General features: G+C 35.8%; 1 protein-coding gene across 1 annotated transcript; it reads right to left on the bottom strand.

Moving 5' to 3' along the window:
• Positions 1 to 511: 511 nt before the first annotated feature.
• Positions 512 to 20781, bottom strand: LOC127437804 (cyclic nucleotide-gated cation channel beta-1-like). The gene is made up of 19 exons (XM_051692992.1): positions 20670 to 20781; positions 20173 to 20263; positions 18229 to 18307; positions 16591 to 16612; positions 16411 to 16474; positions 16172 to 16274; positions 15976 to 16004; positions 15751 to 15856; positions 12527 to 12551; positions 12329 to 12419; positions 11887 to 11999; positions 11684 to 11747; positions 9947 to 10010; positions 9819 to 9843; positions 7048 to 7357; positions 5688 to 5828; positions 3271 to 3583; positions 2117 to 2150; positions 512 to 1295 (listed from the first exon to the last, which is right to left on the bottom strand). The coding sequence occupies exons 3-19, from the start codon at positions 18304 to 18306 to the stop codon at positions 781 to 783; spliced, it is 2097 nt and encodes a 698-aa protein (XP_051548952.1). The 5' UTR covers position 18307; positions 20173 to 20263; positions 20670 to 20781; the 3' UTR covers positions 512 to 780.
• Positions 20782 to 22105: the final 1324 nt, after the last annotated feature.

Raw genomic sequence — 22105 nt, 5'->3', positions numbered from 1 at the left:
ATCTGCAATCAAATGATGCTTGACATTTTTGCAGAAATAACTTCACTTATCTTAGTCATTTTTTCTCACTAATATTTTTAACCAACTGGTCAAACACACTAGTGGATGTATGAAGTCAGTTCCCCTCAGGTTCACACAAGTGTCCTAGCAAAGTAACCACAGTTGATTACATTAATTATGAACATGTTTCACTATGCTTAACCACCAGAACATTTCCAAATACATTTGTCTTATTTAATATGCCACTTGGTTATATATTTTTGCAATATAATGCAAATACATTGATATTTTTTTAAATTGTAAAGTATCCAAATACGTTTTGGGGCCACTTTAAGCCATGCCAATACGTCAATGGTATTCTCCAAGACTCACCTTGTAACAAAATAGGCCTTTAAAGAGTTTGAGGTCAATGCGTGGTACATAAAGAGGCCACTTTGGTCACTACAGGCACTGACATATTCTCTCGCAACCTAATCATCTCTAAGTCACACTTGGTAGCAAGGCATAGCACAGCAAAGCATAGCACTGCACAGACAGACTAAGCACTAACAGAAAAAGGAGACAGCGTCGATCACCTGAGGGTCTAGCGGAGGTAGGGTCATCTTCAATGTGGAAGGCAGGGCTGGCGACGCCTGACAACTGCCTAGAAGGGGTGATGGGTGGCAGGCGGGGGTAAGAGGGCACCTTGGGCAGGTCCAGAATGGAACTTGGGAGGAGGGCGAGAGGGTACAGGGGGAGTGGAGAGGAGACTGGTGGACTAGATGGTCCAGTTCCAGATCCCTAGTCTTCGGCAGTTGCTGCTTGTGCATCCTGCTCCGGCTTAAGTTTGTTTAGACGTTTCTGAATGTTAGAGTAGTATTGCTGGGCACACTGTGGAATGCTGGAGATCTTTTGTGGAATGCTGGATATCTTTTGTGGAATACTGAATAGTTGCTGGGGAATGTTGGATTCCTGTTGTGGAAAGATGGAAAACCATTGTGGGAGGCTGGATAATTGAAGGGGGAAGCTTGGAAACGGGTGAGGAACACTAAAACATGACTGAGACAGGTTTGGGAATTGCTGAGGGATTTTGGAGATTTGCTGGGAGATTTGTTGGGGTATCTGAGCCAGCTGAGGGGGTAGCGATGGCAGCTGTTGGGTGATCTGAGCCAGAGCAGGGGGCAAGTTGGGCATGGAAGGCACTTTGGGAAAGGTGATATTGTTGTCTTTTATGAACTGGTTGAAGCTGTCAAGGGCCTGTGGTGTATAGGGTATGCGCATGAGGCAGCTCTTCAGAGCATCACATCTGGAAGGGACTGTGAGATGGGAAGCATATTATCAACAATTATCATACATCATCATAGTCTATCTTTTGTTGGTTATGAGATTCTTTGGCTATTTTCATGCATGGTCATACAAAATATTCTAATAATAATATCCAGAGATACATGTTAGGCCCATATGATTTTCAAAAGAGTAATAAAAAATTTGTTTTGTTGACAAATAAATTGTGACAATATACTTTTTACAGATCTTAAATTTATCATATATGTGTATGTGTGTGTGTCCAGGTGTTCCCTACGTTGTGGGGATCAAATGTCTCCACAAGGATAGTAAAACCTGAAATTTTTGTGGGGACAATCAGTCGGTCCCCATGAGGAAAACAGCTTATAAATCATACTAAATGAAGTTTTTTGAAAATGTAAAAATGCAGAAAGTTTTCTGTGAGTGTTAGGTTTAGGGGATAGAATATAAATTTGTACAGTATAAAAACCATTATGTCTATGAAGAGTCCTCAAAAAACATGAAAACCCAACGTGTGTGTGTGTGTGTGTGTGTGTGTGTGTGTGTGTGTGTGTGTGTGTATGAACAAAAAACATTGAAACAAGCAAAGGGTGGCTACTTTGATGAAGCCAAAATGTAAGAATATTTTAATGTTTTTACATTTATTGGTCACTGCAAAATTATCATACTTCCAGTTAATTCATAGTTTTGATGACTTTACTAATATGTTGAATATAGTAACCATTTGACTAGTGTATGACAGTTGAAATATCATATTTCCATACCATGTTGGCATCAAAAGTTTAAGCATTTACATTATCTTTACTTTGAAAGACTGACAATAAACACTCACCACTACTTTCCTCTTCAGTAGCTGCACTCTCCACCTACATAATGCAAAAAACAAAAACAAAAAAAACAACAGATATGGAAACCGGATTTTGACAAAGAGGTAAACGTAGCCCTTGCTATAAAGACAAAAGCAATATAATCAGCACTGGTAAGCACAGTGTACTTTAACCAAAGTTACTCCAGGGGGAGTGTTTTTAATATTGGTGGGCTTCGCTTTGGATAATAAGTGTCTGCTAAAAGTCAAGTAACAACAAAGACGAAATAAAACCTACTGTACAGAGTAACTATTTGCACTAAAGTGTAAATAGCACCAGCCACACAGCACAGCTATTTGCACTCAAATAGTCTGTTAGAAACAGAAACTGAAGAGATCCTGCATCTCCAGTGTCATTGCAGTGGCCTAGAGTGTAAACATGGTGCAAATGTGCTTTTTTTTGTGTGGACGACCCGGGTTCGAATCTGCCTTTTGTCCCACTCTTTCCCAACCTGTTTTCTGTCTGCTTTAATTCTACTTATAATAATAAAAATGAATATAAAGGTTGATTTCCTCACAGCGATTTAGTCACGGTGAAAGTTGGGGGAGAAAAGTTTGATCCTGGAAATGAATGGTTTTACTACATAGTGATACAATATTAGTAATATTAAAGTTACCATGTTTTTTGGTGGAAGCCATAGTTTTAATGCAATTAACTATAGTGTTATTACAGTAACATGGTGTTAATATAGTAACCATGTTTTAATTTTGTGGTTACTATAATATTACAACAAAATACCATGGTGATACTATAGTTCCTGAAAAAAACATGGTTAATTTTTGTAAGAGAAAGTTAGGGTTAGGTTTAGGGGTAGGTGTAGGTGTCTGCTGGACTCTAAATAAACACAATAAACATGCTGCAGTGATACCGCTATGCTGTAAGTTAGTATTTAATTGGGGGTACAAATAGCATCTAACACTATTTGCACTTAGTGCAAAGAATATGATTTTTGTTGATATTTACCCAGAGGCAATAATATATTTAATATTTTTAATATGAAATCTATTTGAGAGATAAATCCTGAGGAGCAATGTGATGGCATTTGAAGAACAAGAGCAAGAGAAGTTTACAGTTAGAAGATCAGATATAAAATATAAACTCAATTCTTTCAAAGAATTACCGGTGTAACAGTTCTTGATGTTGAGCTGCTGGAAATGGACTGAGGTTGCTGAGTGATCGAGCCAGGTTCAGCTTCAGAGTCCCTGGGTTCCTCTTCCTCATGGAGCTCTTCAGCTAAAGAGCCTTCAGATCCGGGTTTGGGTTCAAGCTCAAGCTCAGGGTCAGATTCAGATTCACGCTCTGGTTCCTCTTGTGTGGGTGAAAGGGTCTTGAACTCTTCTACAGGGGTTTCAGTTGGTAATGCAGTCTCTGTTCCCCCTTCAGCCTCCTGTTCTTCTGAAGCCAACTCCTTCATTAAAGGTACTTCTTGACACCTGTGGATGTACAGACAATTAGACAATTTATTACAGCTGTTTTATCGACAACACCTCCATTTATAAGCAAGTAAACATCCCTGTTGATACAGCATGACAGGAAATGGTACTCAGCTATAAACTAACTCACATAAGCACAGTTTACACATGATGTAACAACAACAAGCTGAGTAGTGCCTGTTTTGATTTTCAGAACTCTTGATGCTCTCGATGAAAAGCTACGAACATTTCCATTGTTTAAAAACGCTAAAAATGTTAAACCCTGAAAATAGTTTCATCGTCATTTTAGCAATGTCGAAAATGTTCTGAAGTCCAATATCGTACAAATATGGAACTGAATAACCTGTGCCATTCTTCACTTAGGTGAGTCGGAAAATAAGCATCAGAGGCATGATTAATAACCATAGCAACCACAAAGGATGGGATGCGGCATGGTTGCTAGGACAGTGTTGCTTGCTGTAGCACTGCATCATTTTTAAATATTAAGCACCACGTTTTGTAATGATGTGTGGTTATGCTGTTACATTACATAGGTCTTTAAGTTTAATTGTGCGTTGACATATTGGAAACACACTAATGTGAACAACAAAGCACTTAAAGATCAAAAGAATACAGTGCACAATATGTGGCCATAGTTAAGACAAACAATAAAAGAATCTGTCTGAATAACATATGTCGATATTTACATAAAACTTGAAGTTGTAAGCTGATTTAGACATTAAAACAATATATTATGACCCAAAAATGAAAATTCTCTCATCATTACTCACCCTAATGCCATCCTAGTTGTGTGTATTTCTTTCTTCTGTAGAACAAAAGTAAAGATTTTTAGAAGAATATCTCAGCTCTGTAGGTCCATATAATCTTTAGGTGCAGCACTCTCTTTGGCGATCAACATGCTTGACGCATACGCAGAGCGCAAGATGACACTAGGAAGTCGAGCTTGAAATCATAATCGCCAAAGAGACTGCTGTAGTCAAGATTTATAATAAAAAAGGACTTAAATGTTTTCTCACCACACTAATCATATTGTTTCTGAAGATATGTATTTAACCACTGGAGTCTCACGGGCTTATACGGGCAGAAGCCTAGGGGCCTACAACTCCCATGGGGCTCAACAACTTGAAGGGGGTATCATAAAGCACCCCTGCTTTTATGCTGCCTTTATGTGCTTTTTGGAGCTCAAATTTCCGATCACCATTCACTTGCACTGTAAGGACCTGTAGAGCTGAAATATTCTTCTAAAAATTGTCATTTGTGTTCAGCAGAAGAAAGAAAGTCATACACATCTGAGATGACATGAGGGTGAGTAAATGATGAGAGAATTTTTATTTTTGTGTGAACTATTCCTTTAAGTGTTTATGTTTTTGACAGTTATGCTATTAGTTTTATAAGTCTTATAACTCTGCAATGTGATTTTGTTGGATTTCCATCTCACTGTCCTCTTCCTGCAGCACTTGTAATCTGTGACACAGACACATGCAAGTCTTGTTAGATTTTATGTATAGCCTAATATTCTTCATACATCTGTATGCATGCATATGCCACTTTCAATGGCTATAAAGATTTTGAGTCAAAAGTCCAATTATAAAAAAAAACTTTTTCTTGTAGTAGTTTTGTATTTTGTTTTTAAACACCTAGTTGAAACCACTTTTTTAAATTAAACTAAGTTTTGTGAATCCTTTCCTCCAAACTAACATTTCAAAATCATATTTTAACTGCAGATGTTCGGTAAACAAGTCAACAATAGGCATGAAGTCAACTATATAATGAAGATCACTGAAAGGTTAAACTGTTTTCTCAGAACAAGGGTATATTTAATAAAATGTCAGGCCGGGGGCAAGTTGTCACACGCTTTACATAACATGTTATAAATGTATACAATTTATTAATTACAATATTTGTTAGCCAAAACATTGACTTGAAGATTTTAACTATTATAGTTTTTGCTGTAATAGACTATTTTATTCCATACAGTGTAACAACATGCCCCGCCACACACACACACACACACACACACACACACACACACACACACACACACACACACGGTCTAAATCTGCATTTAATTCCTTGTTGGTGTACATGCGATTGCATTAATTACTCTTGATCAACATCTTCTGGCTCTTCCACAATGGTCTGAATGCCAAAACGAGCCTGCCCCAACTCCCTGACTGCCATCTCTGCTGTCTGCCTCGCAACCTCTTCTGCCATACGCGCCATCTCTATACGCTCCTGTATTAACCTGCAAATAACACAACAAATAACCAATAAAATAATATCTTTTCAAGTTAGTTCAATGACTTTGTCATCAAGCTGCCACTGTGATTCAAAGTGTCTTTCAGGATGATATGTACCATTCAAGAGTCAGTGTTCCCACAGTTTTTGACAAATGACTTTGATTAGTGGTCTAAAAAGCACATAAAGTCAGCATTAAAGTAACCCATACGACGCCAGTGGTTTAATCCTTTAATCTTCTGAAGTGATCTAAGTGGTTTTGTGTGAGAACAGACCAAAATATAACTCCTTTTTCACTGTTTATCTTGCCAATGCATTCTCTAGGCACGATCGTGATTTCAAGCTCGATTACATTTCCTAGTGCATGACACTTGCGCAGAGTGCTAGATGATGCCAGGATGTGTAATTGAGCTTGAAATCATGATCACCAAAGAGACTGCTGAAGTCAATATTTATAGTGAAAAGGGAGTTATATTATGGTCTATTCTCACCCAAAATAAATTAAATTGCTTCAGAAGACATGGGTTAAACCACTGGAGTCATATGGATTACTTTTATGCTGCCTTTGTGATTTTTGGAGCGTCAAAGTTTTGGTCACCATTCACTTGCATTGTATGAACCAACAAAGCAGAGATATTCTTCTTAAAAATTCCATGACGTTTCCATTATTTGAAAAATAATAAAAATGTAGACCAATCCACAAATGACTCATTAAAACCAACTGGTGAATCAGTTTGACCGATTAATTGAATAGTTGACTCAAAAGAATGATTCCCCCACAGAGTGGTTCATCATTATGGCTTGCAACCCAGTTTTATTCTACACAAATATCTAGCAGGTAATATATTTCAAAACAGAGCATAACTAGAAAAATGTATATTCATGATAAAAATTTCCATGACTTTTAATACTTAATCAATTTCTATGACTTTTCCAGGTCTAGAAAACAGTTTTAAAATTCCATGATATTTTCTATATTATATTATCTATTTATACAACATTTCCATTGTGGAATCCCTGATGAGCTAAGCTTTTCTTCTTTGTTTTTTTTTTTTTGTTGTTTTTTTTTGTTTTTGTTTTCTTCTTTAAAAAAAAAAATGAATATAAGGTGGTGTCAGGTTGTTTTTATAATCAATGTCAGTTTTGGCTTTGTGTAGTCATATTCTTTTTGTCAGTGAAAAGTTATCAGGAATTGCATGGGTGTCTGACATAGAACATCCTCTTACCGTTCCTCCATAATTGATATGGCGGTATCCTCCGCCTCTCTCTTGATGCTCTCGATCATGGGTATCCATCGCGCTGTTTGGGTCTCTGCATCCTCCAGCTCTATGTGTGCTTGTGAGGGTGTGGTCACTCTCAGTGGAAGACATTGTTCCTGTGACCGAGTTGTCTGTGGCTGGGAATGAGCTTGCAGAGATGGCAGCGAGCTCACGGCTGTTTTTACCGGCTGTCCAGAACATGTTTCCTTTGCTTGAGCCTCATCTTCAGAGTCCACCTCCTCAAGAATGAGGTCTGCAGGAATCGATTTAGCACTGCCTGCTGAAGATATAGCCATGCTTGAAGACTGAACCTTCACATTCTCTGTTTATTAAACTTTCATGATATTTCTTACTATTTGATTCTGTGGTGAAGAGTGTTTCATTTTCACTATTTCTCAGGATTTTTTCCTTCTCTTAAAGAATTATTCCAGGTATAATCAAGGGTATAGCCAGGAAATTACTTTTGGGTGGGCCTCAACAAAAATGGATGGGGCATGTTTTTGCCCAAAATTATTTTTTACCAAATTTTCCTTAACAACAGAGAAGCGGCGCATTCAAACAGTTCTTTCACACTTTCAGAAATCAGAAAGTATGCATTTTTTAAACTATTTTATAAATATATATTTGAAGTCAAAGAATAATCTCTAATATTATGGGTGGGCCTGGGACTAAGTTGGGTGGACCCAGGCCCACCCCCGCCCATCCTTGGCTACACCACTGGGTTTAATACAAGTTCATCTCTATGGACAGAATAGCTATGGACAAAAAAATGTGTGATCAGAAATTGACTTACCTATAGATTTCCAATTTAAGTGCAAAACTGTCAACACATTATTGCATCTTTACAACTGAGGTACAATGAAATTGAAAATGATTGTCTGTGGTAACAAGCTTAAGCTGAAATGAACGCTGAATATTCCTTTAAATTGAATGTGAATGTAATTTTGGCAATAACAGTCTTCCAGTTCATTAGTTTTAGCCTTAATTAAATTTTATTTTAACATTTCAAACACAAGGACTCATTGTCAGTTTAGTGCTTACAAAATAGGAAACATCTGTTAATTAAATTGTCACTCTCAAATAATTTGTTGTTTACTCACAGGTCTCAACTTTAGAGCAAAATTATTTGCATATGTTTTTCCAAGGAATTTTGGAAGGTTTAGTTTATTATGCAAATAAGACAAATCACAACTATGCATTTCCCTTTATTTATGCAATACATTAGTCTAATTTTAATAAATATTAAAATGAAGTATATTAAATATTAATATACCATGCATCATAAAGATTAAATGACAACATATCCGCTTAATCTACTTAAAAAACAGACATAAAGTATATGTCTTAAATATAGCCACAAATGTCAGCCACATTTATGAGTCAAGGCAATACAACGTTGTTCTTTTTTAAAACATACCCCATTCACTATTCATTTAATTTGGGTGGGTACAGTGAATTTTTGTTTTATGGATATTAGTTAATTGAGGAAACTTGCATTAAAATTTATGATATTTACATCACACTAGGACCATAAATGTTTTAAGACATGTACAGTCATACCAATCTAAACGTCAGTCCATAAAGATCACTGCAGTGAAAACAACAAATACCCATCTGTTCATACAATATTTTTTTAAACATCAATGTTATTAAAAAACAATTTTTTATATTGGAGTTAGTTACAAAGTCTAGCACTATATTCAGTGCAATTTTATAGCTCCCTGGTCATTCAAAAGAGCTACTATATAACTTTTTTTTCTTTAAATGTCTCAAATGCATCTGTCTCCACTGCCCATTTGTCTTTTTCCTTATTTCTGTCTTGTTTTCCAGAAAAGAAATCCCAGAACACCCTTAAAACATTGTACAGTTACTCGAAAGGGAAAACTGTAAGTTAATAAGACTTGTTTTCAAGTGTTTGTTTTCACTTGAATTAAGTGTATTTTTCTTACCCTATTGGCAAATAGATTTTTTAAGAATATACATCAATAATTAGGGGGCAACCAAAAAATCTATTGGCCTGGTTGCTAGGGAGGGTAGAGTCACATGGGGTAACCTCCTCGTGGTCACTATAATGTGGTTCGTTCTCGGTGGGGTGCGTGGAGAGTTGAGCGTGGTTGGCGCGGTGGATGGCATGAAGCACGGATACATAATCCGTGGCAACGCGCTCAACAAGCCACGTGATAAGATAAGCGGGTTGATGGTCTCAGACGCGGAGACAACTGGGATTCGGCAATTGGGCATTCCAAATTGAGTGAAAAAAAAAAAGAATATACATCACAAAATTTAGTTTGATATGCTTAGCTTATGGGGCTTATAGGATTTTACTGGAAAACAAGCCATAAATACTGAATAAGAAAATGATTTTTTTTTTTTTTTTTTTTTTTTTTGTAGTGCTCTGTGACAGTGACAGACTCCTCCTCAGTTGCATCTCTCTCTCCTTTTGTTTAAGGGGTTCTCAGTGTCCTCCCCCCTGCAACAGAAGGAGAACATGGACTGAGTTACGAGTTTGTCCTACACTGCAACAGTTCAGCTGACTCTGAGGGGCCACTGAGCCTGGGGCCCATATCTTTCTAATTGTATTTTGTTGTATCCCAGATTGGGTCATCTTGTTATCCATGCAATGATCTTTATGTGAGTTTTCATATTCTATTGAAACCACACTAGAGTTTCCAGGAAATAAACTGAGTTTGTTATAAAACATGTAAACACTTTTTTTTTAAAAAAAAACTCTTACTCACCATTTTGCACAATCTCCCTGTCCTCCTGGTGGAGAGAAATTGAGTCAGTCTGGAGGCAGAACTATAAACTTGAAGTAGAATCTTGAAGTAATGTAAGAGCATTGACCCTCACTCATCACATGACCCACCTTGTTTTTCAGCACTGGTTGTGGCAGTGAAAGGCCGAGACCATGAACAATCCTTCCCACCATACTTAAAACAAAATATGTAGAAAGAAAACACATGGGACAAACGATTGCAAAAAACAATAAAACAAAAAAAAATTCTTAACCAGTAATTTTGTCTTGTTTTCCAGTAAAAATGTCTAAGCATCCTTTAAAAAAGATAAACTGACTTTGGCTGGGTTTTCCGAAGCACTAAGTAGAACTTTAGTAGCACTTAAGTAGTACTTAATCTCTGAGGTGCTTTTCCCAAAAGCATCATTATCTAAGTTGTTCGTAAAAACGTTCGTAAATTATCGAGAGCTTTGAACCACTCTTAAGTCCATTAAGTGCGACTTAATGGTATCTTTCTGGCATCTTTCACAGTTTATCAAAGACATTGGGACATTTAATAAATTGCATTAGTATATTTTGATAATTGGAGAGCCATTGTAAACTATTTCAGAGGATAAAAAAAGAGGACGTATGTGAGTAATGTGACCTAGCAGTTTAAAACTTAAATAAATATGCCGTAATAAATAATTAAAATATGGTTAACAAAGGAGATTAGAGTGAGAGTGTGCAATGAGAGATTCCCTCTCTCTCTCTCTCTCTCCATCCTCCAATGGCTGGTTCAAATCAGCTCGCCTACAAACTTTTTTACAAGGCAGGTCTTTTTACAACTCTAACCAGATGATCTATTAATATTTAGATATGCCTATGATTAGTTCAATACTGATGCCTGTCATTTTAATCCTGTTCTTTGTTCATTTGTTCAGTTTCCTGCCAAAGTTACAAAACTTTAGGCTACGTGAGAGCCCCTTATTATCCACATCGCGTACATTCATGTTGCATGCATTTATTGTGTCACTTTCATTCATCTCTATGATTGAGCATCAATACATCTGAAACTCTGTCCTACTAAAGTTATCATTATTTATTTAATTAAATTCTGTAAGTTAATTCATTTCGGTGCCTCAACAATGTTACAAACAACTTCCATATTTGTCATTATTTCCACATTATTTTCATTTTGAGAAGACAAACTCCTGGACATATATTGGCCAAAGTGATCAGCACCAGTTTGGACTGGACAGCTCCCGTACCGAAGCACAAAGGAATAGTTCACCCAAAAATGAAAATTCTCTCATTATTCACTTACCTTGATGCCATCCCAGATGTGTGTGACTGTCTTTCTTCAGCAGAACACAAATTAACATTTTTAGAAGACAGAGCTCTGTCAGGTCCTTATAATGCAAGTAAACGGGTACCGGCACTTAGTCTTTGATGGTCCAAAAGTCACATTTAGGCAGCATAAAAGTAATCCACACGACTCCAGTCAATCAATTAATGTCTTCTGAAGCGAATCGATAGGTTTATGTACTAAACAAAGGCTTGTCAGAGAATACATGTTGAAATAAGTTTAGCTTACCCCAAGAAGTTAACATAAATCTAACAAAATTTAGAAAGGACTATGTTTAAAACAAAGGGGGAAAAAGCCAATGGGTAAGAAAAATAAACTTAATTTAAGATACAGTATATTCCCCAAAAACTTGTCTTGAATATCTAATTTGTAATAATATGAGATAAATTTTCCTTCTCCAACTTTCTCTAACATTTATCTGGTTTTAAGGATACTAAAATTTTACTGGAAAACAAGACAAAAATACTGGTAAAGCATATAGTTTTGGCATTGAAATGAATCATAGTTTCAATATGACTCACCTGGCTGCTTTTGAATCAACCTCACTAGTCAAGCTGGTAATTGACTCTGGAGGTGGCGAATAAGCTGTTTATACAAGAAACAAAGTTATTTATTTATTCATGTATGCTTTTACCAAGAACAAAATTAAACAGTTGCAATCTTTTTTTTTTTCTTTTTTTTTTTTTTGTCATCAGTATTATAAAGGTTTGAACAGTTTTGGTACCTTTGTTTGAGCACTGTGATGACCTTGGTGAGGATGTCGTGGAATTATTTGGGGGTCTGATCACATGTTGAGGCAGAGCGTTCTGGAAGCCACTCTTTATCCAGCCCATTACTCTGTTTACACATTGAATTAAGCAAAAGGCTTTCTTAGGGAACTTTTGCCAGCACACTTAAATTCATATCTACTAACTTTGTGGAAATTTCATGTAAACAGCAAAGCTGTAAATTAGTCAATCTAAACTAGTTTTTTACATTTTTGGAAAATGTAAGTGGTGCTTGCCTGTGCAAAACCTGTGAACACAATGCAAGGTTGTTCTCTGTGGTTGCGCAGTCATGTTGTTGAGTCACCTTAATTGCATTTTATACACAAACTTATTCCCCTGCATATCACCATTTTACACCGTGTGCTTAAATAGTATGGCGAAGAATGATACGACACTCACTTAGGAGGAAACTGAGCAGGGAGATCCACCTCAGATAACTCGTCTTCTGACACCATCTCTACCACTGGTATGTGTGGCAAGGGCTCTGCATCTGGTGTAAGAGATACACAGTACATTCATGACCTTCAATAATAATAAAAACCATCACAACTTTTGCTATTTTCAATTCTGCAAAATAAGGTTTTGGTTGTTACACACCTGGGAGGTCCTTGGCATCATAGATCTGACATAAACAGAAATGAAAACAGAACGATTAGGGGGAAAAAAAAGGAAACAGCAGAAATTGTGATTCAGAGAGTTCAAAGAAGTATTATAATTTATCTTAATATAATGGTACTCTTATTGTTATATAAAGTTATATACTTATTCACATTTAATTTATTTGAATAAGCTTTCTATGTATCTTGACTTTTAATCATCTGATGGTATTCATCCGTTTTTCATTTTCATTCAAAATGATGACTAAGTTATTTCTCAAAGTGTTTAATAAGGCCTATTATAAATATACACAGATCAGCCACAACATTAAAACCACCTGCCTAATATTGTGTAGGTCCCCCTCGTGCCGCCAAAACAGCGCCAACCCACATCCCAGGAGATCAGCAGTTACAGAAATACTCAAACCAGCCCATCTTGTACCAACAGGGTTGGGAGGGTTACTTTTGAAATGTATTCCACTACAGATTACAGAATTCATGCTGTAAAATGTAATTTGTAATGTATTCCGTTAGATTACTCAAGGTCAGTAACGTATTCTAAATACTCTGGATTACTTCTTCAGCACTGGTAGATTTTTTCAATTGTTTTGACTATAAAAACTCTGCCAGTACAGTTAGACAAAATACACATGTTAAAAATACATTCTCTGAAAAACCTAAATATCTTATGCAGTGTTGTTTCTAAAACAAGATAAATCAAACTGATCTTGTTTTAAGGATTTTTAGATATTTTTACAGGAAAATAATACAACAATTATTATCAAGAATACGATTCTTGCCCTAATATCAAAGGTCTTACTAGAAAAAAAGAAAGAGAATTTTATTGATCATGCCTGGTAACATATGCATGTAAAATGGCTAGAAATAGCATTTTAGCTTAGCGTAAAGCTGACAATTTACACAAGATTTATTTCTAATTCTTCTGCTCCAAACTTACTTCTCTGTCTGCTCGTATGAATGTAACACATCATAAGAAAGTGTTTCACCGCTGTTCAAATGCACTTTGGATCGCATCATTTATATGTATACATTTTTCCACCTGAAAGGACTAAATATTAATGAAACAAATGACAATAAACTGCAAAGTAATCTCTTCAGTAATCAAAATACATTTGGAATGTAACTGTATTCTAAATACCAATGATTTAAATTGTAACTGTAGTGGAATACAGTTACTTATATTTTGTATTTTAAATACGTATTCCCATTACATATATTTCGTTACTCCCCAACCCTGAGTACCAACAATCATGCCACGGTCCAAATTATTGAGATCACATTTTTTCCCCATTCTGATGGTTGATGTGAACATTAACTGAAGCTCCTGACCTGTATCTGCATGATTTTATGCACTGCACTGCTGCCACACAATTGACTGATTAGATAATCGCATGGATGATTGTTTGTGCCAGATGGGCTGGTTTGAGTATTTCTGTATCTGCTGATCTCCTGGGATTTTCACGCACAACAGTCTCTAGAATTTACTCCGAATGGTGCCAAAAACAAAAAAACATCCAGTGAGCAGCAGTTCTGTGGATGGAAATGCCTTGTTGATGAGAGAGGTCAACGGAGAATGGCCAGATTGATTCGAACTGATAAAGTCTACAGTAACTCAGATAACCACTCTGTATAATTGTGGTGAGAAGAATATAATCTCAGAATGCTATTCTGAGATGTGGGTTGGCGCCGTTTTGGCGGCATGAGCGAGATCTACACAATATTAGGCAGGTGGTTTTAATGTTGTGGCTGATCAGTGTATAAAAGCTACTCTTTCATTTCCTGAAAGAAATACCCGTGCCTGCAAGGTAGCAAAAGAATACTGTTAAAGTTTTTTTAAGCTTTGATTTTAGCATAAATGAAATGCTGCACCAGAGCTGCTTTGTAATTATCAAAAAACTCTCAACACACTCTCAAAAAATAATGTGAAACTGTTGTATAAGGTGGCTAAAGAGTTAATTATATACAAGGAAGACCAGACCGATCACAATTCAGAATGCAAATAGATGTAAGAAAGAAGACTAATCATATATAAATATTGAAATGGTGTCATCATTGTTGGATTTTGATCACTGTCAAGCCATGTCAAGGGATATTATAAAACTCTAATCTTAAATTTCTTAAAAAGTATAAAGTTAATTAAAGCAAAAATATACTGAAACAAAAATGGAGTGGGGTTTACTTTATATAAAAAAATAAAAAAAAACCTAGGCAACAGTGCCCACGCAGAAATTGTTAGTAAATTTAACAGACCAAATTTTCAAGTAAACGCTACACACAATTCTTGGTGGCTTTAATTAGAAATTCTCAAGTAAAGTTTACCTTGCAATACTCTCTTTCAAGTACATTTTATTCACTCTTTGTATATTTTACTCAAGTAATATAGCACTGAATTAAGCCATGCTTTTAAACGTGTACTAGCATAACATACAATTAACATACTTAGTCAAGTACCACATGACACACAGAAGCCTTCCACAGGGTAGCTTAATGCATGCTATGTAGTCTATTAGACTACATCACCTTGCTTTAATGGTGATAGAAACAAGGTCCAGGACTGTGCAAAGAAACCTGAACACTTGGTGCACTTGATGAGGGTAACAATCAACAGCTAATTTTTTTGATCATTTACGGGTAATTTTGAGTAGAAAAAGAACTTCAGACTTCACAAAATAAGAATTTACCAAACATAATAAAAATAAAAGCATTTTAAAATAAACTTATTGGTTTATTTAATAGTTAAGCCCAATGCATGCTGGGAACACTAGCTTGAAAAATTAAGTAAAATGTACTTTTATTTACCTGTGAAATGTACTCAAATTTGCAAATAAATATGCTAATAATAATATAAACTTAATAATATAAAGTTTTCTACTTTAGGACTGATACATGATAATGCATTGCATATATAACAAACGTTCGTAAATAATATTTATAAACTAGAGCATGAATTTTTACATGTTTGAATTGAGTACAAATTTAGAATTTATTTAATATTTTCAAGTTCTATCTTTAACTTATTCAATGTAGAATGAACTTAATATTTTTTGCTTTGTCACAAAATGTTGATTTATATATTTATTTCAGTGTAATGTAGATATCACACTTAAGGCTAAAATTATCTTCAAAACAAATCAGAGAAAAATTCAGAGAAGAAGAAAAAAGTACAAGAAAATCTCCCTGCAAGCACTTAAATAATTCTCTAACCTCTGTGACTTCTTCAGAGTCTGGAGTCTGTTCTCGTCTGTATTTCTCATCAGGCTGAGGAACCACCTTTCCAATCCCCTGTGAGATCCAACCAATAACTCCAGTCCTGGAGGAAAAAGAGTGCTCAATTTATCAGCTCATACAGGCTACATCTAGCATGTATTTTAGAGCAGTTTAACACTTTTCATACACAATGGTGTTCTTGAAGACAATTGATTGTCTTACCTGTCTCCGGTACATTCTCCTTGCAGTGACTGCAAGATAATAAAAATAAAAAAAAAGTTAATTTCCAAAGAAAATGTTGTGGGAAAGCTGTTTAAAACCTTTAAAGCTAAGATTTATTATTAAACATCAGGTTTGATAAGAATTATATAATACATTTTAAACTACTTTAGAAAGAAGATGAATGGAAAATCAATACTTTAGCTTCAGCGTTAGCTCTGGTCAGAAGAGGACTCCCTGCAGGTTGGGGCAGTGCGCTCGTGAAACCATTGGAGAGCCAGTTCATCATACCACTCTGAATACTGACAAAGACAGATGTATCAAGTATGTTTTAGGTTCAAACATCCAACTAAATATTTTACATTCTTTGCTCAAAGGATTTTTTTGAAAATTTTTTTTTTTTTTTTTTTTTGCACAAAGCTCCAGTAACTTACTGACCTGCCCTGTGAGGTCTGAGATGTTTGGTCTTCCTCCCTGTTTGATTTGGATGACTTTAGCTTGACTGCATGCGAATGAGAGAGATTGCGACTCATTTCATGTTTGTTTACTACGTCTTGATTTTATAGTACTGTGCATTTTGTTATACATTAAACTTAGCATCAAACACTGTAAATGTACCTCGATTTGACGTTTTTCCATCCTTTAGACAAAAACAGGAAAATGAGAGACATAATATGTAAGAGGAAATAGATGCAATACATCATTGCAGATATAGAGTCTTCAACTTGGGGTCTGGCAATTATGTATGAAAAAATGTAAACATGCGTTAATTGCAAAACACAATACTGTATTAAAAGGAATATTCTGGGTTCAATACAAGTTAAGCTCAGTCAAAAGCATTTGTGGCATATTGTTGATTAGCACAAAAATTAATTTTGACTTTTTTGTTTTGTTTTTTAAAAAGCACAAATCTGTGTTACAATGAGGCACTTACAATGGACGCGAATGGGTCCAATCTGTAAATGTTAAAATACTCACTAGTTCAAAATTATTGCCACAATATGCATGTTAACATGATTTTAGTGTGATAAAATCGCTAACTTACCTTTTCTGTATAAAGTTATATGCAATTTTACAACTTCGTTGTCATGACATCATAACGTAAACTCTAAAATGACGGTAAAAACGATGATTTAAACAAAACTGTAGCTCAAATAATACACAAGTTTTAACAGACGATTTCATGTAAGTGCTTTTATACATTTATAAGATTCACATTTCTGCCTTTAAACACTCCAAAACTGGCCCCCATTCACTTCCATTGTATAAGTGCCTCAGTGTAACCTTAATTTTAGATTTTCTTTTAAAGAAATTGAGGGATGAGTCAAAAGAATTGTGGCAATCATCATCATATGCCACAAATGATGTCGATTAAGCTGTATTGTATTGAATCCAGAATATTTCTTTAGTATAAGTAACAGTCTTACGTCAACCAAAGCTAAAGGGATTGTTCACCCAATAATAAAAATTGTATTGTCATTTACTCACACTCATATTGTTCCAAACCTGTATAACTTTTTCCTCTGTGGATTACAAAAGGTAGCCCCATTCACTTTCACGGCATCTTTTTTTTTTCTTCCAAGAATTCTTCTCCAATAACCTTACAAAGAAAGTGAATGATCACTGAGGCTAACATTCCTTCATGTTATTTTGTGTTCCACTTTGGAAAGAAAGTCATACGAGTTTTGGAACAGTTGGGTGAGTAAATGAATGAATTTTCATTTTTGGGTGAACTATACCTTTAAGAAGATACATTTCAGTTTTATGTTTCATTGTCCCTCCCACATTCAAATGCAAGTAAAATTCAAATGTAATGCAAGTATACTGTATTATTGTACATCAGTAATTATCATTTTGATGGCTTTGTAATGTAACTTAAGCATCATGACAAACTATGTAAATTCATTAATATGGTACTATTCATGTGTTATTACAGACAATGCTTAAATTAGAACTCTTAGTTTTGTAAAATATGTAACCAGGGCTTAAAAAGGTGGAAGAGCCCAGCTATACTAGAAAGGGAGGATAGTAAATGATGGTGTACAGAGTGTGGAATGTGATCAGGACCACATGAGCCCCACAGCTCAATGTGTCAGAGTGCGCTAACAACTAGGCCATGGCCCCAACGTACAATCACTGTCAAAGCTGATATACAACCTGGGTTATTTGCACCGTTAAATACAGCAACAGATATTTGTGAGGTGTGCATTACAAGACAACGTTAATGGGCTTGTGGGTGATGTAATCATGGTTTACCGCTGTGGCCAATTCCTCCCCCAGACTGTCCTGCCCATCAGGGGGTTGTGGCACTACCTTCGCTACCCAGTTCAACATCCTGAGAGAAGGATAAAGCTCTGTTAAAGCAATAGATAGCCCTATCAATTCACAAACACACATACTGCATCTATAATGTTGGCTGGTGAAGGATAGTTCACACAAAAATAAACATTCTGTCATCATTCACTCACCCTCATTACTTTCTTCCGTGGAACACAAAAGGTGATATTAGGCAGAATATTAGCCTCAGTCACCATTCACTTTCATTGCATCTTTTTTTCTCTACAAAGAAAGTGAATGGTGTCATTTTGCCTAACATCTCTTTTTGTGTTCCACTAAAGAAAGAAAGTCACATGGGTTTGGAACATGAGGGTGTGTAAATTATTACCATTTAAATGTATGGGTGTAATATCCCTTTAAAGGGATAGTTCACCCAAAAATGAAAATTCTATTATTATTTACTCACCCTCATGCCTTCCCAAATGTTTATGACTCTCTTTCTTCAGCAGAACATAAGCAAAGATTTGTAGAAGCATATCTCAGTTCTGTAGGTGTATACAATGCAAGTGAATGGTGATCAGACCTTTGTAGCTCCAAAAATCACATAAATGATACATAGAAGTAATCCATATGACTTCAGTGTTTAAATCCATATCTTCAGAAGCAATATAATAGGTGTGGATAAGAAACAGAACAATATTTAAGTCATTTTTTTTACTCTAAATCTCCACTTTAACTTTCAGATGTGAAAGTGAAACTAAACAGGCACCACATGTGACTTTCAGATGTAAAAGTGAATGTGAAAGTGGAGATTTAGAGTAAAAGAAAAGGACTTAAATATTGTTCTGTTTCGCATCCATACCTACTATATTGCTTCTGAAGATATGGATTTAACCACTGAGTCTTATGGATTACTTCTATGTACTTCTACAAATGTCTGATCAACATTCACTTGCATTGAATGAACCTACAGAGCTGAAATATTCTTCTAAAACTCTTTGTTTGTGTTGAAGAAAGTCATACACATCTGGGAAGTCATGAAGGTGTGTAAATGAGAGAATTGTTATTTTTGGATGAACTATCCCTTTAAGTCCATGGATAAATTAACATGGAGTAAGTATAAGAAAAAGTTTATGCACAAAAACAAAGTTATAATATTTCTGTAATTCAAGGTTTCTTTACTGCAAGTGTCAAGAGTCATTACATTACAAAATACATAACAAATACGTTAAAAAATATAGATAAAATATAGATAATGTGAGCCTGAAATTAGTTAAAGTCAAGTTTAACCTACAACTGAGAACCTTCACTCAAGGCTAATTAATTTATAAATTCAGTGATCTAAAAGTCAACAACATTATTTTAAAAGAATTAGTTCCAGGAAAAGGATTTTATCCTTGGGAAAGCTTCACATCCAAACATTCTAAAAGCTGATGGTCAGCAGGGCTTGTTTCCAGGGAACTCCCACAACAGTTTCAGAAATAGAATGATGTCAAGATTTTGCCACATCCCTTAACAAACAGAAGAGGTTCAATGTGCTTGGTGGGAGAACAATGAGACTAGTGAGGGGACCATGGACAGGAACCAGGATAGACAACCAGTCAACAGTCGTTTGAGAGTGTACATAGTAGTTCTCAAGGCAGAGTTGCACTAATAATTCTCACAGATGTAGGCGAGATTCTCACATTGTAGAGAGAATTCATGATAGATAGTTCAGACCTAAATAAGCAGATAATAAAGAAACCCATGCTAGTTTGCCATTGTGTACTGCAATGGGTGATCAGGATATAAAGCAAAAGTCGGTTAATCTCTAAAGTGAGTCCGTCTTCAGTGTCTTCTTATTGGTCATTATTTTACAAATATTTTGCAAAATGCAGTCTGAACACTTGTATAAAGTTTAGACTGGGAGACCTCTGCCCTTACCTTTAAAATTGGCAATTACTGTAGGTCCACTGCCAACTTCAGTAATATTGCAAATTCCATTTGCCAAAGTCCAATTCCAAATCCAAGATTTCTGCATAAGCAAAGACATACAGCACAAAACTATCCTTAGATTCTTGCTTTTTATTTGTCTTATCGGGCAAATACATTTCATTTTTATGTAGTCAATTTTAAAACCTTGTAGTTTGCTCTTCATCTCTTTCAAATCTGCTTTTAAATAAAGAGTTATCTATCTCCTTAAAGCAAGTTTAGTCAACTTTACAAAAACTTTAAAAAATAAAATAAAAAAAACAAAAACAAAAAAATTATCTTATCCTAAAATGCATAAAAATGTACATTAACCTGGCTGTCACATCTTAAAATACTAACTTCTAGAATAGATCATTGCTCTCTTCCAGAGCACCATTATTAAAATACTGCTTGATTTGTTAACGCTAAAGATTCCTGGAAGAAAAGACTGTTATAATCAAATTTCTTACCTTAACGCTCAGCAGTGCTTGTTCATTCCGAAGGGATTGACACTATCCAGAGCAGACTTCAGCAATCTGTGAGGATCAGGATTGAGGCAGGACTGGGCTAACTGGATTAAATCCTGAAGGACAGTGCTACCCCTCATAAAATGTATAAACAATGGGGGCTGACAATCTGGCACAGTTAATATTCTAGGTGGTTGCTAGGGTGTTCCTATGTTGTTCAGGGTGGTTGCTAGATGGTTGCTTACTGGCCCAAGTCAAAGAAGCCCAGCCGTTCTGGTAGGTAACCTCCTTTTTGTCAACAAAATATGGGGCGCTTGAGCATTTCGAGCACTTCATATGGATTAAATATGGGACAAAAAAAAAGAAGACTTCATTTCGCCAAAAATATGGGATGTCCCGGTTAATATGGGACCGTTGCAAACCCTACGGGATGAGTTATCTGCCAAAGTTTAATATTTAGGGTTAGAGACCCCAATTGAATTAGTGGTGCGTGCCATGTAAACTACACACACTTCATGCAATGCAGGTACTTAGCATTAATGGCGGTGTGTAAGGCCATAACCACAGCTTTAGATCGAATTTAAATGCACTGAAGCAACAAAATTATCCGTTCCCCCTCTGCGAGATTAACCCTGGATATTTCTTCCAAAATAAGCTACAGATACAAGTATGCACTTACTGTAATGTCTAGAGAAACATGTCCTCACACCCAATCAGTAAGATTTGGGTTGCATGTAATTAACTAATCAGAGTTGACAGCAGGAGAACAAAAAATACTTGCAAACCTTTTCTATCTTACTAAACTTCTCTATGCCTTGCACCTTTACAAAAAGTGCCTCTGTATTCTTGGTGTATAAGGCTACTAAGTAACGTAGGTTTACAGTGATTCTTTGACTTTTGAGGGCGTCTGCATCTGTGTTTGTTACTTTCAGAAGCCAATGCCATGGTGATTGCAGGTCTGACCAGCTAAAAGGCAGGACATCCAATAATGAGATAAAGGCAGGATTAGCTTTTAACCAGAGACGTGTGCATACAACTGATCAAGGACAAGCTATTGCCTTACTAACACAAACCACAACCATTTTCAAGGAAACCTGAACTGATCTGAGGTAAGCCCCTAAAGTGCATCACCTATCAGCAGCCTCAGACCCGTGTCATGTCATTCTCCTCGCTTGTGATTGGAGGAAATGCAGAAGAGAGATAATCTAATCCACTAACAAGATAATAGGGGAGAGTGTAGAATAGGATGGGGTTTTAAGAGGTTTTAGTAATTTATTTTAAAATTAAGCAATAATATATGAAAGGCTGTCCTAAATAATCACAGCTAAAGGGAGTTGTTAGACACAATGTGCAGAACAGTGACTATTCGAACACAGCACAACCTCAAGTGCCTCATTGTTTTTGTAATATGGTTACTACTGTATATAATAAAAATATTA

The sequence above is a fragment of the Myxocyprinus asiaticus genome, chromosome 48 (assembly GCF_019703515.2).
Source record: "Myxocyprinus asiaticus isolate MX2 ecotype Aquarium Trade chromosome 48, UBuf_Myxa_2, whole genome shotgun sequence".
Classification (NCBI taxonomy): domain Eukaryota; kingdom Metazoa; phylum Chordata; class Actinopteri; order Cypriniformes; family Catostomidae; genus Myxocyprinus; species Myxocyprinus asiaticus.
The sequence above is the reverse complement of the archived record's forward strand: the minus strand, read 5'-3'. Positions and strand labels throughout refer to the sequence as shown.